Source organism: Phyllostomus discolor, chromosome 8 (genome assembly GCF_004126475.2).
Source record: "Phyllostomus discolor isolate MPI-MPIP mPhyDis1 chromosome 8, mPhyDis1.pri.v3, whole genome shotgun sequence".
In the NCBI taxonomy this organism is placed as follows: domain Eukaryota; kingdom Metazoa; phylum Chordata; class Mammalia; order Chiroptera; family Phyllostomidae; genus Phyllostomus; species Phyllostomus discolor.
In genome coordinates, this window is record NC_040910.2 from 63837609 (window position 1) to 63855839 (window position 18231).

At 46.0% G+C, this 18231-nt stretch overlaps 1 protein-coding gene across 1 annotated transcript; it reads left to right on the forward strand.

Annotated features, from left to right (window-relative positions):
* The first annotated feature begins 253 nt into the window (after positions 1-253).
* LOC114515387 (multidrug and toxin extrusion protein 2-like) lies at positions 254-2815 on the forward strand. The gene is made up of 4 exons (XM_028534688.2): positions 254-741; positions 1020-1088; positions 1747-1895; positions 2563-2815. The coding sequence occupies exons 1-4, from the start codon at positions 664-666 to the stop codon at positions 2813-2815; spliced, it is 549 nt and encodes a 182-aa protein (XP_028390489.2). The 5' UTR covers positions 254-663.
* The last annotated feature ends 15416 nt before the right edge of the window (positions 2816-18231 follow it).

Genomic DNA, 18231 nt, shown 5'->3' on the forward strand with positions numbered 1-18231 from the left:
TCCCACAGGAAGGCGGGGTTGAAACATCTCATGATGACAGGTGATGTGGGATCCATTGATGTGGGAGCCTACAGATCTCCCCAAAGAGGCGTTTGCAGGGAAGAATGGGCCCTCTGCCCTTTTTATTGCCAAAGAAAAATGGCTTTAGGTACATTTTGTTCTGACCAGAAAAGCTAATAGATATGTGCTCCCTGTAAAAGTTTTAGACAAAATAAAAATTGTAAAGAAGAAAGAAATTCATTTCCAATCTCACCACCTGGGCATATCCATTGCTAAGCTTTTGATGGATTTTATCCCTCCTCTTCTCTATTTGTGTGTGGCCTGGCCGAACGGTTACAGTAACGACATCACTGCAGGACTGGATGCCTGCGCTGGGCTCAGGATCCCAGGCTCTGAGCAGGTGTCCCTGTGCATTCCTGCATGGTCAGGCAGGGGAACGGCCGCCTGGGGTTAACAGGCTGCTGCCAGTGCAGGAGGAGCAGCACTCAGGTCACTCTCTCCCAGCCCTGGCTGCTGTGTCAGCCTCAGCCACATTCTTGGGCAACATGCCTGGTGGCTGTTGCAGATCACCTGTGTGAATGCTGGGCAGCAGGCTGAGGCGTGTGGAGCAGCGCCCCTGACCCAGGCTGCCCCCTCCAGGTCCTGTTCCAGGTGCTGTCCTTCATGATCTATGTCGTGAGCTCGGCGTTCTGCAGGCATCTGGGCAAAGTGGAGCTGGCATCGGTGACTCTGGCAGTGGCCGTGAGTACAGCCAGGACTGTGTAGGACTGTCCCTCCCGGGCTCCTCCCCCAGGGTTCCAGGGAGAAAATACTGCCTGAGGGCTGACAGCTGCATTCACAGCTGGGACCTGAGGCTGTCACAAGGTGGGACACAGCACACGTGGGCAGGACCCCAGCAGAATGGGGTGTCTGGCTCAGATGCACATCACAGCTGTTGCTCGGTGAACTTGCCCCACATGCAGGGTCCCCTCCTTGGGCTCTGCCTGACAACCCCTGTGTTCTCTTTTGTGTGGCTTCAGTTTGTCAATGTTTGCGGAGTTTCCATAGGATTTGGCTTTTCCTCAGCATGTGACACCTTGATGTCCCAGGTAGGTGAGCCTCCTAGAGCTGGGCAGGGCCAAAGCCAATCCCTCAACTGCTGCAGAAATGGTGGGGGTTGGGGACCCCCTCCCAAGCCCCTCAATGCTCCCTGAACCCGACGGGGCAGCTGTCTTCCGTCCACGCAGCCCCTGAGGATCAGGTGCTGTCAGGAGACTGGACCCTCCCCTTTTAAAGAGACTGTATAGACAGGCAAGAGAATCCTGCAAGGAAAGGGGCGGGGACAGTTCCCTGCCCTGCTCAAATGCTGAGGGTACATACATGGGACCCCTTGCCCTCCCGGACCCAGAGTTCTTGGCTTACGGTGGACCTGGGAACCTGGGTCGGCCCTGGCTGCCACTTCCTAGCAGGGTGACTTGGCAGTGCTCTCGGAGCCTCGTTTGCCTCCACTGTGATGTGGGGAAATAATACTTTCCTCACCAGGAGGCTTGGGGAACTGGGGGCAGTGGGTAGACAGGTTGGTACTCTGTAAATAGCTGCTGCCGTAATTCTGTGAGCTGGCTGAATCCCTGCAGAGGCTGCCAAACCTCTGCCTTTGAGGGCACTGCATGGTGCCTACTGCATGCAGGAGCCATCCAACGGCTCTGGCACCGCCGGCCAGGCACCCGGGGACGGAGGAAGGGCTCAGCGCGGGCTGATGTTTTGCAGAGCTTCGGCAGCCCCAGCAAGCCGCAGGTGGGCGACATCCTGCAGAGGGGAGTGCTCCTCCTGCTTCTCTGCTGCTTCCCCTGCTGGGCGCTCTTCCTCAACACCCAGCAGATCCTACTGCTCCTCGGGCAGGGCCCAGACGTGTCCAGGTACCGCCTGGCTCCTGCTGGGAAGCCGGGGAAAGAGCCCCAAAAGAAGCCCCCCTCCAGACCCCGCAATCAGTCGTAAAGCGCCGGGAGGTGGAGGCTTAGGTTTGGAGGTTCCTCCGCGCAGTGCGGTGATCTAGCTGTGACCAGCAGAGAGCAGACGAACGTCCAGTTTTAATTCACAGCGAAGAGCAAGACGAGGATTTGCACGGTATTTCCGTCTGTGTCATAGCACTAGTTGGAGCTTCACCGACGTTTTTGAAGAAATGACGTGGGCACCACCCCACATTCCAGAAAGGGAAAGAGAACCGAGACAATTTCTGATGAATTACACGGTTTATTATTACCTTTAGAAAGGTCCCTCAGAGGAGTGCCTTGCTCATTTTATATTATGTGCACTTCATCTGGTTATTTCTTGAAAAGAGAGAACTTTTTTACCCCATTACCACATTTTACTCCAAATTTAAGGTCCCTAGTTACGAAGCCCCTGAGGTTGGGTCCTTGCTTCCTCCTCCTGGCACCTCCCCTACTACTTACTGAAGCTCCCGGGTGTGGGCCGAGACCTGCCCGAGGCCTGGGGAAGCCTCTCCTCAAACCCGGGTTCCTATAACGCGTCCCCCTGAGCCCCCGTGACAAGGGCACCGCCGGTCAGCTTCCGCTCCTTTTGCAGGCTGACCCAGGAGTACGTGCTGATCGCCATACCCTCACTTCCGGTAAGCGCGCAGCCTGCCAGCCCGGCGCCTGCAGGCGCCCTCTCCGGGTTCGGGCTTTCTGCCTTCCCACTCCCCGCGCCCCCGCCCCCCCCCCCCCCCCCCGCTGCTGGGGAGGGTCCTGGCCCTGCAGCGACTTCCTCTGTGCAGCGAGGATGCTTGGAGGGGTGGGAGAGAAGTTCCCCTTCCCGCCGGTGCAGACCGGGCTTTTAAAAAGTAACAGAATGTGTTTTTCTGGTTAGAAAACCATTTAATGGAGAAACTGTAGAAAGCCTGGGGAAGAAAAATTCCAAATCACCTATAGTCCTACCACCCAGAGAGAACATAGGTTCTCTTTTCAGGTTACTTCTATTCATGAGTTGTGGTTTCAAGCACACCCCCCCCCCCCCCCCCGCCCCTCCGTTTGAAATGAGGCCAGTGTGTGTATATTGCATTATAATCTGCTTTTTCCCTTTCAAATATGTCATTAGTCTCTTGACATGATTAAATAGCTCACATAACAGCCATTTCAAAGGCTACATAGCATCCTATTGTGCCATGACTTATTAACCAATCTCTACATGTTAGGTATTCAGGTTGTTTCCAATAGTTGCTATTATAAATAATCATTCTTATAGAAAAACTTTGTGAACATTTGTGATGATTTCCTAAAGATGCATTATTGGAATTAGACTCATTCTGTCAATGGCTTTTGATACCAATTTGTACCAGTTGTACTCCCACTAGCAACACCCTCATCAGCAGAGCATTATTAATCTTTTCCAATTAGAAGTAGTTTTAACATGTATTTTATTGCCAATGAAGTTGAACATTTTTTCATGTATTTATCGATCATTTGTTTTTCTTCTGTGAATTGTTTATATACCCTTTGCTTATTTTAGTGGGTTAATCTTTCTCTAATTATAACAACATATTAAATAATAGCTTAATCCTTCGTCATATATGTTGCAAACACTTTTCAGTTTGTCACTTGCCTTTTAATTTTTTGATATATTTGACTTAAAGAATTTTTAATGTATATGTAACAGTCCATAACCTAACTTATTCTTTATATCTGTCTTTGATGAGCTTAAAAACACTTAACTCATATCAATATTATCTAAAATTTGCCATATTCTCTTTGAATCTTTTTATGGTTTCCATTTTTATATCTAAGACTTTAATCCATTTAATGAACTCTTTCTAAGACTAACTATTGACTATTCCCTTCTTTCTCTTCTCCATGAGTTTACAGAGTACTAAATAAGCAGTGTGTCCACTTGGGGCAGTTCCTGAGATTTCTGGCCTGACCCAATGGTCTGTACATCTACTCTGGAATCCACCGCCCACTATTAGATTTGTCCAAGCTTGGTGACACGTCACTTACTCTCGGGCAGTTCTGAATCAGTCATGGTCTTGCCAGCTGGAGTTGTCTTCTGTCTCTGGAACTTCAGTACCCCTTTGTCCTCCCAGGCACCAGGGGGCGAAGTTCTGGAGGAGAGACCTGGGAAGGGAATTGGTCATGTGACTTCAGATTGCACTAAAAGGTGCACAGGTCTGGCAGGGTGATCCCCAGCTACACCCACACTGAAATCCCAGTGTCCTGACCTCTTTGGGGCCCGGCCAGCTCCATGGAAACCATGTTTTGGCTCTTCAGACAGAGATGATGGTACCTTGTCCAATGGGGCCATTGTGCCAGGGCAGGAAAACACCTATAAAGTTATCACTGTGGCAACTCCTTTATCAAATGAAGCAAGTCCCTCCCACAAAATGCAGCCACAAAGTTTAATTAACAATAAAAATACTTACACAATGCTTAAACTCAGGCAGTGTAGTTCTAGTTTCGTGCTCTTAACCCCTGTGCTACACTAAAAAAGAAGCAGAGGGCTAAGGGAAGGGAGGGGACAGGATGGCTTTGACAGAGGACAGACGGGCAGTAGCCAGACCCTGGGGTGGTCACAACCCATGGGCTTGGGCTCTGGCGTGTCCTGTGCACGGCCCCCTGCGCAGCCCTCCTAAGCTGATGGAAGGCCGGGGTTCGCAGCCAGAAACCCTGCTGGACCCTGCCTCCTGCACAGGCCTCTGAAGTGCTTGCTCTCTGAGCCAGCGCTCCCTGCCTGCTCACCTCCCACTGTGGCCCAGCGGGGCCCTTAGGGTCCTCTCTCCCATAGGTAGGGCCAAGCGCACACCCAGGTGAAGCCTACCTGCTGGGTGTCAGACATACTTTGATGAAGTAATTGCCCCCAAACTCAGATATCTAAGAAATATCTGTTAATGTTCATCTGGTTGTTTTTTGGTAGTTGTTGTTTCTTTGTGTGTGTGTGTGTATATTTTATTTTATACAGGTAGTTTTTCTTTACAACCTGCTGGCAAAATATTTGCAAAATCAGGTACAGGGTCCTGGCTGGAGGGGTGGCCAGCACACCGCCCTGTTCCAGAGGGGAGGGGTGCCTGGGGCTGCTCCCCTCTGCACTGTAAGATTTTTTTGCCAAGGAAGAAAGTCAAATCAGCCATAAAGGGGGCAAAACCAGGATTTTATTGGGGCTGCACTTCTGGGCGAGGTTCTCTGGTCCAGAGTAAGGGGGGCTGGAGAAGTCACACCCAGGGTAGAGCGGGGGTATTTTTTATACATCTGGGTGGGCTAGGGTTGTCGTGTCTTAGGTGGATTGGGCACTGTAGTCTCTGTGGCAGACTGAGAATGGCTGACCACTGGAGCACTTGTTGCCGGGAAGATTTTGGCGGTTGCTTAGCTTGCAGTTTTCTTTGTTTGGTGCCTGCTGTGGGTGTTAACCCTTTCATGTCCTGTCCAACCCAACATTCCGACCTCTTTGATATGATATGGGGTGACATTTCTTTCTGGCTACTTCCTGCTGACCTGGGGGCACCAAGGGGATTAGGGCTCAGAGGTCAGCAGTTCAGTTGGGATAGGAGAATGGGGGTGAAGGAGCATGTGATTGAATGCTACCCAGGAGACTTCATGAATTCGTGCCTGTAAAAACTTTAAAAAACAGGGACCAAGCATTAGTGGTATGCATATGATCAGAAGGGGGCCTATTATGGGAGCTAACCAGGTAAAAAGGAGGGACCGCCACCAGGGGGTTAAGGTCTCTGGGTTGGAATCATCTCGGTGGAGTTTGTCCCGTAGATTTTATAAGGTGTTGATGTTTTCATCTACTAGCCCACCCTCGTTTATGTAGAAGCAGCACTGCTCCTGTAAGAAGAGACAAGTGCCCCCCTTTTCTGCTGTGAGGAGATCAAGAGCCCGCCAGTTTTGGAGTGCCACCTGGGCAATGGTCATTACCTGTCTTTGCAGAGAGGCCAACGAGGTAGCTGAGGCATCAAGGGCCTGTTCCAGGTCCGCCCGAAGCTGGTCAGTAGTCCAGAGACTGTGTGTCAACCTGGCACTGCCAACCCCGGCGGCAGCCAGGGTGGTGGCAAAGGTTAGCCCTACCAGGACCAGGAGGAAGGCTGCCCTTTTTGCTCCACGTCTGTTCAGCTTGCTCCTGAGTTATCCCTCGCCATAATGCATGAGTTGTGAGGCAAGGGCTACCGGGAGGCAGGGGTAAGCAGATGAGGAGTCAACGGTCCTGACTAGAGAACCATTGCACCGAAAGAAAGTACCTGGTGGGCTGGTGAGGGAAGTGGTCACTGCTTTAGTTTGGTTACAAGGCGGGGGACTGGGAAATACGGTATTGATATAGCAAACCTGAGGCTTTTCCGTTGGCTCCTGGAACAGGGGAGCATTATTTAGTAAGAAGGGGATGGCTGGGGATGCAGTGGCATTAAGAGCAGCGGGTATAGAGACAGCTGTTATAGGAGAACGATCCAATGACTGAGGATGGTATGGGATGTGAAGCTTCCAGGTGATGCCCAGTGAGGTGGAAACTTGTTGCACAACCTGGGAGACGAAGGCAGGGCCGTTGTCTGACTGGATGGAGGCAGGCAACCCGAAGCGTGGGACAATGTGCTCAGTGAGGAGAGCAGCAACTGTGCCAGCTGTTTCCCCAGCGGTAGGATAGGCTTCTATCCAGCCTGAAAAGGTATCAACAAACGCTAAGAGATAATGGTATTTCTTGTGATTTCTTGTGTGGAGGCATGGGAGTGAAGTCGATTTGCCAGTCCTGGCCAGGGAGATGTCCTCTCACCTGGTGAGTTGGAAACCAGTTTTTAAGGCCTCCCTGGGTTGACGTTTTAGAGCAGACCGAGCATTCAGCATGCACCTGCTTGGTGGACTGGAGAAGATTTGGGAAGGAGAAGAGGGGATCTAGGAACTTGAACAGAGCCTTGGGGCCAACGTGCAGTGACTGGTAGATTTCTGAGAGGAGGGGAACAGCCTGCTGCTGGGGAATTTTTCCATTGAGGAAGATACAACCTCCGCTGCCAATGCGGCCACCTCAGGCATACAGGGAAGAGTATTCCTGAGGAGTATAGGAAGGAGGTACAGGGGTGGACAGGAAGAGTATGGGAGTGGGAGAAGCTCCAGTGGTCAGTTTTCGTGCTGCGGCGTCAGCCCGGGCATTGTCCTGGGAGACGGGGTCTCATGAGGTTTGATGCCCCTTGCAGTGAACAACAGTTACTTCTGCAGGTAATTGTAAAGCTTGGAGGAGTTCAGAGATTAGAGATGCATTAATGATGGAAGAACCTTTAGATGTGAGAAACCCATGTTCCTTTCAGAGAGTAGAGTGACTGTGAACAATGAGAAAGGCGTATTTGGAGTCTGTGTAGATGGTTATTCGCTTGTTTTTTGCCAGAGAGCGAGCTCAGGTGAGAGCAATGAGTTCTGCTTTTTGTGAGTGCCCTCAGGCAGCGGTTGTGCTTCTAGGGTGGAAGCAAGGGTGACCACTGTGTAGGCTGCCCCCAGCCTTCCATCAGCCCCCACCACAGAACTGCCATTGACGAACACAGTGAGGTCAGCATTGGGGAGTGGAATGTCAGACACCCTGTCTAGGGGCTGCCCGAGAAAGTCAAGAACTTTGGGACAAGAGTGAGTGGGTTCAGGATCGATGGTAGGCGCTGGTAAGAGGGTGACCGTGTTGAGCCGAGGGGAGAGGCAAAGGGATAAAGTGGTACTCTCTATAAACAGAAGGTGCAGCTCTTGGAGGTGCGAAGGGCTCAGTAGTGAGAGGGCCCAGTGTGAGAGCAGATCAGTAAGGCGGTGGGGCGAGAAAATGACCACCGGCTGGCAGCGAGTCAGCTTGAGGGCCTCCTTGCCTACCTCTGCGGCACTGCCCAGGGCACAGAGACATGGCTGCCACCCCCATAAGGTTGGATCCAGCTGCCTGGAGAGGTAAGCAACTGGACGGTAGGAGGGGCAACAGGTTGGGCCAGGACACCAATTGCTATGCCTTGGTGTTCGTCGGTGAAAAGGTGAAATGGACGGGTGGGACTGGGAAGGCTTAGAGAGGGGGCCTGCAGCAGTGTGTCCCGTAACATGGTGAGGGCTTTCTTTACCAGCTTGGGAGAAGTAAGGGGTCCCATAGGAGTTCCTTTTGCAGCATCGTACAGGGGCTTGGCCAAGAGGACAAAGCCAGGAACCCAGTGTCTGAAGAACCCCACTAATCCCAAGAAGGAGAGAATCTGATCTCCATTAGTGGGGGGTTGGAGCTCACAGAGGAGGCAAGTGTGGTCTGCAGTGAGACTCCGTGTGGTAGGAGTTATGGACAGGCCTAAGTAGGTGACTGTCTGTGTAGAAATCTGAGCCTTGGTGGGGAAACCCGATATCCTTTGTCTGCTAAAAAGTTAAGGAGAAGGGCTGTGCATTGTTGAGACTCTTGTAACCAGGGACTGCACAGGAGGAGGTCATCTACATACTGGAGGACAGTGCTTGAGCCTAAGTTGCAGGCGGCGAGATCCCGGGCAAGAGCCTGCCCAAAGAGATGGGGGCTGTCTCTAAAGCCTTGGGGAAGGACTGTCCATGTCAGTTGTTGTGAGAGGTTGGTGTCAGGGTCAGTCCAGGTAAAGGCAAAAAGAAAATATGCATGCTGGTGGAGGGGGATAGTAAAGAAGGCGTCTTTGAGGTCCAGAACAGAAAAAATGGGTGGTGGTAGGTGGGATGCGGGAGAGGAGAGTGTAGGGGTTTGGGACCACTGGGTGGATAGGGACTACTGCTTCATTAATGAGCCTTAGGTCTTGGACTAACTGGTATGCTCCTGATGGTTTCCGAACTGGAAGAATTGGGGTGTTACACGGGGAGTTGGCCGGAATTAACGGTCCCTACTCCATAAGGCAGGAGATGATAGGTTTGAGACCTCTATGATGGGTTTCAGAGATTGGGAACTGGGGTCTAGAAGGAAAGATGGTGGGGTTTTTCAGTGTGATGGTGACTGGGGTGTGGTGAGAGGCCACAACAGGCTTGGAGGTGTCCCATACCGGAGGGTTGACGAGGGTGGGTGAGATTGGAGGTTGGGTTAACAGGGTAGGGTCTTCGAGCAGAGGAAGAAGAAGGTGAGAGAAGGGGGTTAGGCTTGCTGTGATCTGTAAGGAGGCCCCTAGGAGCTGCAAGATGTCTCTTCCTAGGAGTGGAACAGGGCAGGAGGGTATGACTAAGAAGGAATGTGTGAAGGGGACATTATCAAGGCTGCAGTTTAAAGGAAAGGTACGAAGGAGGCGTGATGGAGTTCCATCAACCGCCATGACCGAGACCTGGGAAGGGTAAGGAGACCAGAATGTGATGGCAAGACAGAATAGGTAGCCCCCATGTCCACTAGGAATGAGATGGACTTACCCACTACCTGTAGCGTTACCCTAGGCTTGGTGAGGGTGATGAGGGTCTTCAAGTCCAGGCCGTGTCAGTCATCCATGAAGCCAAGGAGCAATTTTAAATAAACTCAGGGGTGTGCCACCATTGCTGCAATCTGGCTTTAGAATCTTTCCATCAACCCCCCAAATTTCCAGGGGCGTGTTCTGCAGTCAGTCCCTGGCCAGCCCCAGGCAGCCCGCTGATGTGCTTTCTGGGTGTGTGAGCTTTGCCTTTTCTGAACATTTCTTACAAAGGAAATCATACATAGTCTTTTGTGACTGCCCCTTTTCTCTTAGGATAACGTGTTTGAGGCTTATCCATGCAGCAGCATTTTTCAGGGCTTCAGTCCTTCTTATGACCAAATAACAGTCCATTGTGTGGATGTAACACATTTGCTCATCCGTTCATCAGTTGGTGAACATGTGGGTTGTTTCTCGTTTTTTGGCTATTATGACTAAGGCTGCTGGCAACAGTCTTGTACAAGTCTTTCTGTGGATGTATGTTTTCCTTCCTCTTGGGAGAGTCCTAGGAGTTGAATTGTTGGGTTGAATGATTAATTTATGTTTAACTTTCTAAGAAACTGCCAAAGTGTTTCCCAAAGTGGCTGTGATGCAGGCATTGTGGGGGTCCAGGGACCTGAGGGTCCAGGCATGACTGTGGGTTCTTGGCTTCATGCAGGAAAGAATCCGAACTATAGCCAGCACAGAATTTGAAGTGGAAGAGAGTTTGTTAGTGAAGCATTGAGACAGAGAGTGGGCTATTCCACAGACAGAGAAGCGCCCCCACACCTTTAGCAGAATTTGCTTCCTTTTTGAGGTTCATTTAAGCAAGGGAGATGTAGGGTATTCAATAAGGGTGAGAAATATTCAGGGTCTTCCTGGAAAAGGGGTGGAGATTTCTCAGAGGGTCTCTGTTGGCCAATTTCTGTCCTTTTATGTAGACTTTTCATTTCTGATCATGACAGGTGCCAGGTGTGTTGATTAGCATGCTAATATATTACAATGAGCGTATAATGAGGCTGGGGTGACCTTTAGGTGAAATTAGTTGCCTTGTTGGATGAAACTGGTCTCTGCTGGTATTAAGCCATACATCCGATGTGGGGTGATCTTCTATCTTCTTGACAGCTCTCGTAGCTTTGATGGATCGCATCTGTTCGTGACATACCCATCTCAGCTCTACCGTGTTATATCCCCACCAGCAGTGTGTGAGAATTCTACTTTTGCTGCTTCTTTGCCAAATCTTGGCATTGTTTGTCTTTTAAAGAAGTTGATAGATTTTATTTTTAAGAGCAGTTTTAGGTTCACAGAAAAATAGGGCAAAAAAATTGAGTTCCCATTGTTAAAAAACAAAATTCAACTGAGTACATTTAAAATCTAGTTGGATTTATTAAGTGATTCACGAAGGCAGCATCCCATCTAGCAATGAGAAGGGTGCTCAGAGGGGTTGGACAAAATGGAAGGTTTTTATAGGAAAAGGGTGAGGCAAGGATATAGATCAAAAGAAAAGAAAGGATTATTTCTGGGCCCCAGACATCTTTTCTTCAGGGGAAGAGAAGGGCAGGGTTGTTATCATGCGGGTTGCCTCTCCTTTCTGTGGGGGATGGAGAGGGCCCCTGTGACAGATGACCTTTCCAGTATTGATCAGAAAATTCCAGACTGGTCAATTAAGATTATATTTCTGGGAGAGGCTGAGACTGCAACTAGATCCAGTGTGAAATCTAAGTTTGCTCTCATGGGTTTTAGCCCAAGTGCTGCCTTTTTTGGCCTGTGGTTTTTCTCTTTATGACCATAAACCATCTCCCTTCCCTCAATTTTCTCTATTATCAACAGTTATGTTAGTGCGGCATGTTTATAAAATTGATGAAAGACTATTGATGTGCTATTATTAACTGAAGTCCATGGTTCACATTAGGGTTCAGCTCTTGGTTGTACATTCTATGGGTTTTGACAAATATGTAATGAAGTGTACCCACCATTATAGTATAGGAATAACCTCATTACATAGAACTCCTCTGTGTACTACACACTCATTTCTCCCCTTAGCCCTGGGGACCCCCTCCCTGAACCCATGGCAGTCCCTGATATTTTTACTGTCTCCATGTTTTGCATTCTGGAGATGTCTTATAGTTGAAATTGTACTGTATGTAACATATTCAGATCGGCTACTTTCACTTAGCAGCATGCACTTAAAGTTCCCCCTCGCCTATTCATAGCTTGAGAACTCATTTCTTTTCAGCACCAATATTCCATTGTCTGGATGGACTGCAGTTTATCCACTCATCCATTGAAGGACATCTCCATGGCTTCTAAGTTTTGGCAATCACGAATAAAGCTATAAACATTCTTATGCAGGTTTTTGTGGAGACATAGTTTTCAACTCTTTCTGCCCGTACTTGGGAGCATAATTATTAAAGAGTATGGTACTGTTATTATATTTTTAGCTATGTAAGAAAATGCACATCTGTTTTTCAAACTGGCTGTACCATTTTGTTTCCCCATCAGCAGCGAGAGTTCCTGTTGCTCTACCTCCTCATCAGCATTTGGTGCTGTCAGTATTTGAGACTTTAGCTATTCTGATAGGTGTGTAGTGGTGCCTCATTGTTGTAATTTGCAGTTCCCTGAGGACATGTGATGTAAAGCATCTTTTCATATGCTTATCTGTTATCAGTGTATCTTTTTTGGTGAGGTGTCTGTTCAGATCTTTTATCCATTTTAAATTGGGTTGTTTTTTGTTGTTGTTTTAAGATTTTTGTATATTTTGAATACCAGTCCATCAGATGTGGGTTTTGCAAAGAATTTTCTGCAAGCCTGTGGCTTTCTTTTCATTTTCTTAACCAAGTCTTTCACAGAGCAGATGTGTTTACATTAATGAAGCCCAACTTCTCAATTTTTTTTTCATGGATCATGTTTTTGGTATCATATCTAAAAAGTCATCGCCATCACCTAGATTTCCTCTTATAACATCTCCTGGGAGCTTCCCAGTTTTGCACTCTGCATTTAGGTGTATGATCCCTTTTACTGTTTGTGAAAGGTATAAGATGCATGTCTACACATGTGGCCCCTGACTTATGATAGTTGAGTTAATGAGTTTTTGACTTTACAATGGCGTGAGAGCTATATACATGATAAGTTACATGAGATACTTACTACTTTATTATAAAATAGGCATTAGATGATTTCATCTAACTCTCGGCTAATGTATGTGTTTTGAGTACATTTAAGGCAGGCTAGGCTAAGCTATATGAAGTTTGGTAGATTAGGTGTATCAAGTGCATTTTGACTTATGATATTTTTAACTTACAATGGGTAGGTAGGTCAAGGGGCATCTGTATTCATTCTTTTTGCCTGTGGATGTCCAGTTGTACCAGCACCATTTCTAGCAAAAACAATAACAGCAACCAAACAAAACAAAACCTTACTTCTCCATTGAATTGCCTTGTTCCTTTGTCAAAAATCAGTTGCCCGTTTGCACGGGTCTATTCCTGAGCGCTCTGCTCCATTGATTGTTTTGTCTATTCTGGTGCCAACACCACACCGTGTGATTATCGTAGCTTTGTAGTTAAGTCCTGAAGTTGAGTAGTGTCGGTCCTCTGACATTGTTCTCCTTTAACATTGTGTTGGTTATTTGGGGTTTTTTGCCTTTCCACATTACCTTTAGAATCAGTTTGTTGATATCCACAAAATAGCTCTCTGGGATTGCCCCTCATTTTCACTGTAGCCATCCTAGTGGGCCTGTAGTGGTTTCTCACTGTGGTTTAGTGTGCATTTCTGTGATGGCTAACGTTGAGCCCTTTCTTGTGTGTGTTTATGATCCATTTGTATGTCTTTTTCAGAGCCTATTCAAGTCATTAGCCCACTTGAAAATTGGGTTGTTTGTTGTCTTAGCTTGCTAGGGCTGCTGTAGCATAGTACCAAAAGCCGAGTGACTTAAAATAGCAGAATTTGTCATCTCCCAGTTCTGGAGATCAGAAGTCCTAGCTCAAGGACCAGGTTTCCACTGAAGGCACCAGGGAAGGATCTGTTCAAGGCCTCTCCCCTGGCTCCCAGGATCCCGAGGGCTCCTCGATTGCTGTCTTCTCCCTGTGTCTCTCCACCTTGTTTTCCTCTGGACGTGTCTGTCCACTTCTGTTCAAATTTCCCCTTTTTTATAAGAACACCTGTCGTTCCTGGTTAGGGCCCACCCTGATGATCTAATTCCACTCCATCATCTGCAAAGTCCCTATTTCCAATTAAGGTCACCTTCACAGGTCCTGAAAACTGAGACTTTAACATCTTTTGGGGGGACACAATTCAACGCATAAATAATATTGGGCTGGCCAAAAAGTTCAATTGCTTCTTTTTGTTTGTAAGATGGGTCTGGTAGTATTTAGTTGTCTTTAACTTCATTTGAAACAATTTTGTTAGATTGTATGGTGACAGCTGCCATATCAGTGTGCATTAAAAAAAACTTACCCAAATTGGTGAATTTTTGTGTAGCCATTTTAATATGGAAGATGGAAGGAAATATGTGACATTTTCAGCATATTATGCTTTATTATTTCAAGAAAGGTAAAAGTGCAACTGAAATGCAAAAAAAAAAAAGATTTGTACTGTGTGCAGAAAAGGTGATCAAACGTATCAAAAGTGGTTTTCTAAGTTTCACGCTGGAGATTTCTCAATGGATGATGCCTCACAGTTGGGTAAACCAGTTGAAGTTGATAGCAATCAAATAGAGAGGTTGAGAACAAACAATGTAATATCATGCAGGAGATAGCTGACAACATACTCAAAATATCCAAACCAATGAAGTTATTGGTGAAAATGAAAAATGTGTCTTTTATTTTACAGAAAAAACTAAATGGGCAACCCAATATTTACCTTCTTATTATTATTGAGTTGCAAGAATTCGCTGCATGTTCTACATGCAAGTCCTTTATCAGAAGTATGATTTGCAAGCCCAGGCTGTGGCTTGCCTTTCATTTCCTTACCAGTCTCCTTTGAGCTGCAACAGTTTGCACTCTTAACATAGTCAGTGCCTCAATTTCTTTTCTCTTAAGGCTCATGCTTTACTGTCATATCTGAGAACTCTTTGCCAAACCCAAGGGCACAAAATTTTTCTCCTATGATTTCTTCCAGACATTTTATAGTGTTAGCTCTTATGCTTAGGTTTATGGTTTATTTGAGGTCATTTTGTGTGTGGTAGGAGATAAGTATCTAAATTTATCTTTTTGCTTACCCATGTCCAGTTGTCCCAGTACTATTTACTGGTGTGTGCAAGGCTATCCTCCCCCAGTGGATTTTCTTGGCATCTTTGTCAAAAATCAATTGGTCATAAATGTACTGGTGTATTTCTAGATTCACAATTATGTTGCATTGATTTATATGTCTATCCTGTGCTACTACCACACTGTCTTAATTACTGTAGCTTTAGTGTGCATTGAAATCAGTTATTATGAGTTTTCCAACATTGTTGTTTTCTTTTTTTATTGCTTTGGTTCTACTAGATCTTTTACATTTCTCATGTATTTTAGGATCAGCTTTTAATTTCTACTAAAAAGCCTACTGGGATTTTGGAAGGAATTATGTTAAACCTATAGAGCACCTTGGGAAGAGGTGTCATCTTAATATTTCGCAGACAGGAACATCTCTCCAGTTAGCTAGACCTTCTCTAATGTAGCAATAGTTTGTAGGCCACTGGTCAGTGGACAGATCTCACACTATTTTTGTTAAGTTTATCCCATAATATTTTGTTCTTTTTCATGCCCTTGTGAATGGAACTTTTTTCTTGGTTTTTAGCTTGTTCATTGCTAGTTTATAGAAATATAATTGATCTTTGTTTATTGATCTTTTTCCCTGTGACCTGGATAAACTCATTCTACTAGTTTTTTGGTGTGTGGATTCCTTAAGATTTTTCTACTTATAGGATCATGTCATCTTGTGAATAAATAGTTTTACTCCCCCTTTTCTTTGGCTAGAACCTCCAGTGCAATATTGAATGGAAGTGGCAAGATCTCTCATGTACGCCTGTGCCCAGTGTTGGGGGAGTGTGCAGTCTTTCAGCATTAACTATGTGATCTGCAGGGTTTTGATAAATGCCCTTTATCAGGCTAAGAAAGAGCCCTTCCACTCCTAGTGTGCTGAAACATTTTCCCATGGATTTGAAGAATACTTTCATGCATCTATTAGGATAATCATGTGGTTTTTGTCCTTTATTCTATTAATATGGCATAATTATACTGATTTTCAGATTTTATACCTTGCATTCCTGGGGAAACCACCCCTGATCATGGTGTATATCTTTTCTATATATAGCTGAATTTGGTTTGCTAATATTTTGTTAAAGATTTTGCATCTACATTCATGAGGGATAGTTGTCTGTAATTTTTATCTTTTCATCGTAATATCTTGAGCTGGCTTTAGTATCAGGGTAACACTGGCCTCATAGAATAATTTTGGAAGCATTCTCTGCTCTTGTGCTTTTTGAGTTTGTGAAGGGTTGGCATTATTTCTTCTTTAAACATTCAATAGAATTCACCAATGATGCCATCTAGGCTGAGATTTTGTCAGAAGATTTTAAATTAATTCAATTAATTTACTTGTTACAGGTCTATTCACCTTCCATTTCTTGTTGAGTTAGTTTTGGTAATATATGTCTTTCTAGGAACTTATTCATTTCAACTAAATTGTTTAGTTCCTTGGCATGAAGTTGCTCATAATATTCCCTTACAATCTTTTTCTTTATAGTCAGTAGTAACACCCCTTTTTTCATTCTTGATTTTGGTCATTTGTGTCTTTACTTTCTCATTTTCTTGGTCTTACTTACCAATGTCAAATCCCTAGTAAGTGTTTGTCAGTTTTGCAGATCTTACCAAAGAACTACAATTTTTGGTTTCAGAGATTTTCTCTGTTGTTTTTCTCGCGTCTGTCAATGATTTCCACTCTAGTTGTCATTATTCCAGTCTTTCTGCTTTATTTAGGTATAGTTTGCTCTTCTTTAAAACAACACAGTATCTATGTATAAAACTACACAGGTACACTGAAGAACTACTGGAGCCAAAGCGGTGCGCTGGGCTCTCCTGGTGCTGCCTCTGTGCCAAGCCTGCCCTTGTTTCCCTGTCCCAGCTTTAGGAAATGCACTCTCGAAACAAACAAACAAACAAACAAAACAAAAACAACAACAACAACAAAAAGCCAATGACAAAGTAAAACTTGAAAACTATCTTCTTAACTAAGAATTTAAAATGAGAAAGCATGACTTAAACTTGACAAATAACTGCCTTTGACAAAGACAAGTATTTATAGTTGGAGAAAATTTATGATCAAAGAATTATCTCCAAATGATATTTGAGGCTCCACACTAAGAATGTTATGAAATCATGCCAGTTTTATTAAATATAATGTGTTTATTTTGAACAACATACTTGTAGACAAGTCAATAATTTGGTTTCACTAGGAATTATAGTAGTGTACAATATGCTAAATGAGAATGCTATATTGAAATTGTGTCTAGGACTTTTTAATAATTGATTATTCTGATAGTTGGAGACACAGTTTAAGCAGCTTTTTCCTAGTCTAGTGATTAATTCTTGACACCTCATCTTGTGATAAAGACTAACATACTTTAGACAGCTTTAATAGAACAAATTCATTCAACAAAGTTGATTATACATTCTATAAAGTAAAGTACATTCTCACTGTGTGGGCGGAGTCTATTTTCAAATGGGGGTGGAGTGGGGAAAGGGTGGAGCCCTGGCTGCCAATCACATGGCCTCACCCACAGGCAGCTGCCTTCCACCCATCTCCTCCTTAGCCCTCGCCCACTGGCTGCAGTATTTTAGTCTGGGTGGTGGTCAGATCTCCCTCTGTCTTCCATCACCTTCAGCACCACCAGCCACTATGAGGTAGAGTCCTTCTGCGGCCTTCTCCAAATAATCACCATCAGCCCCAGGCGCTCAAGCTCCAAAATCCTGAATATTCAGGGCTTCTTGTCCATGACAGAGAGGAAATGGTTTCCCCACATTAAGTTCTATAGGTTGGATTTATTTCAGAAGGGGCCTCTCTGAAATTTAAAAAAGTGAAATTGAGTTTTATTATGCTATAGAAATAAAAACGTGAAGATTTGTCTTTGGAGGTCCACTCATTAGCAACTTCAGGGTCCTGACAGAGGGTCAGTGCTGTTATAAGTACAGTACTGTTATTACTACATTTAAAAATGCCAGTTAGGTTCTGTCAGAGGTGGAAGTGTACAACTCCTGCATCATAAGAATGATAGGTGACACTTGAATGAAACTGGCAACTGTCCTCCAGGAAGTCCCAGGATTTATAAGATGCTTCGGATGTGACTGGTCACAACGAGCCCTTGTGGACAGGGAGAAGAGGCTGATACAAACCAGACACAAGGCAAGGTGGTGAGTGGATGAGAAAGGATGAAAAGCATTGGTCAGGTGGCGCATTTGATGGAAGGGCCAACTCCTGGAGGTCAGGTCTCCAGTCCCAAGGGACAAGGGACAAGGACTCTTCCTGCATCCCACCCCGTTCAGGTGCCTGGGAAGATCTGTCTCATCTCTGTAGATTGCAGAGGACTGGTGGTGACCCTGGGTAGCGGTGAGCTCTTCGAAGTTTCCAGAGTGATGGAGGTAGCAGCTGGGACGGACGGGTGTCCCTTGAGCCATGAACTGGAGTGAGACAGTCACTGAGAGGTTCTGAGACTCCATCTCCCAGGGAGCGCGGTTTAGCCTAAGACACTCTCCTCCCCTAGCCCAGAGCGCTAAGATCTGGGTACCACAATCAAGAGTGGGTTTTCCGAGTCTCCTCACTTAGGGGGGTGGTGTTGGGCTTGGGCTGAAATGGCAAGTTTAATCAGGGGTGCATGGCAATGACTTTTAGGGCTGATTACAGTGCTGTATATTTTCTTACTGTTTCTGGTAAGACGT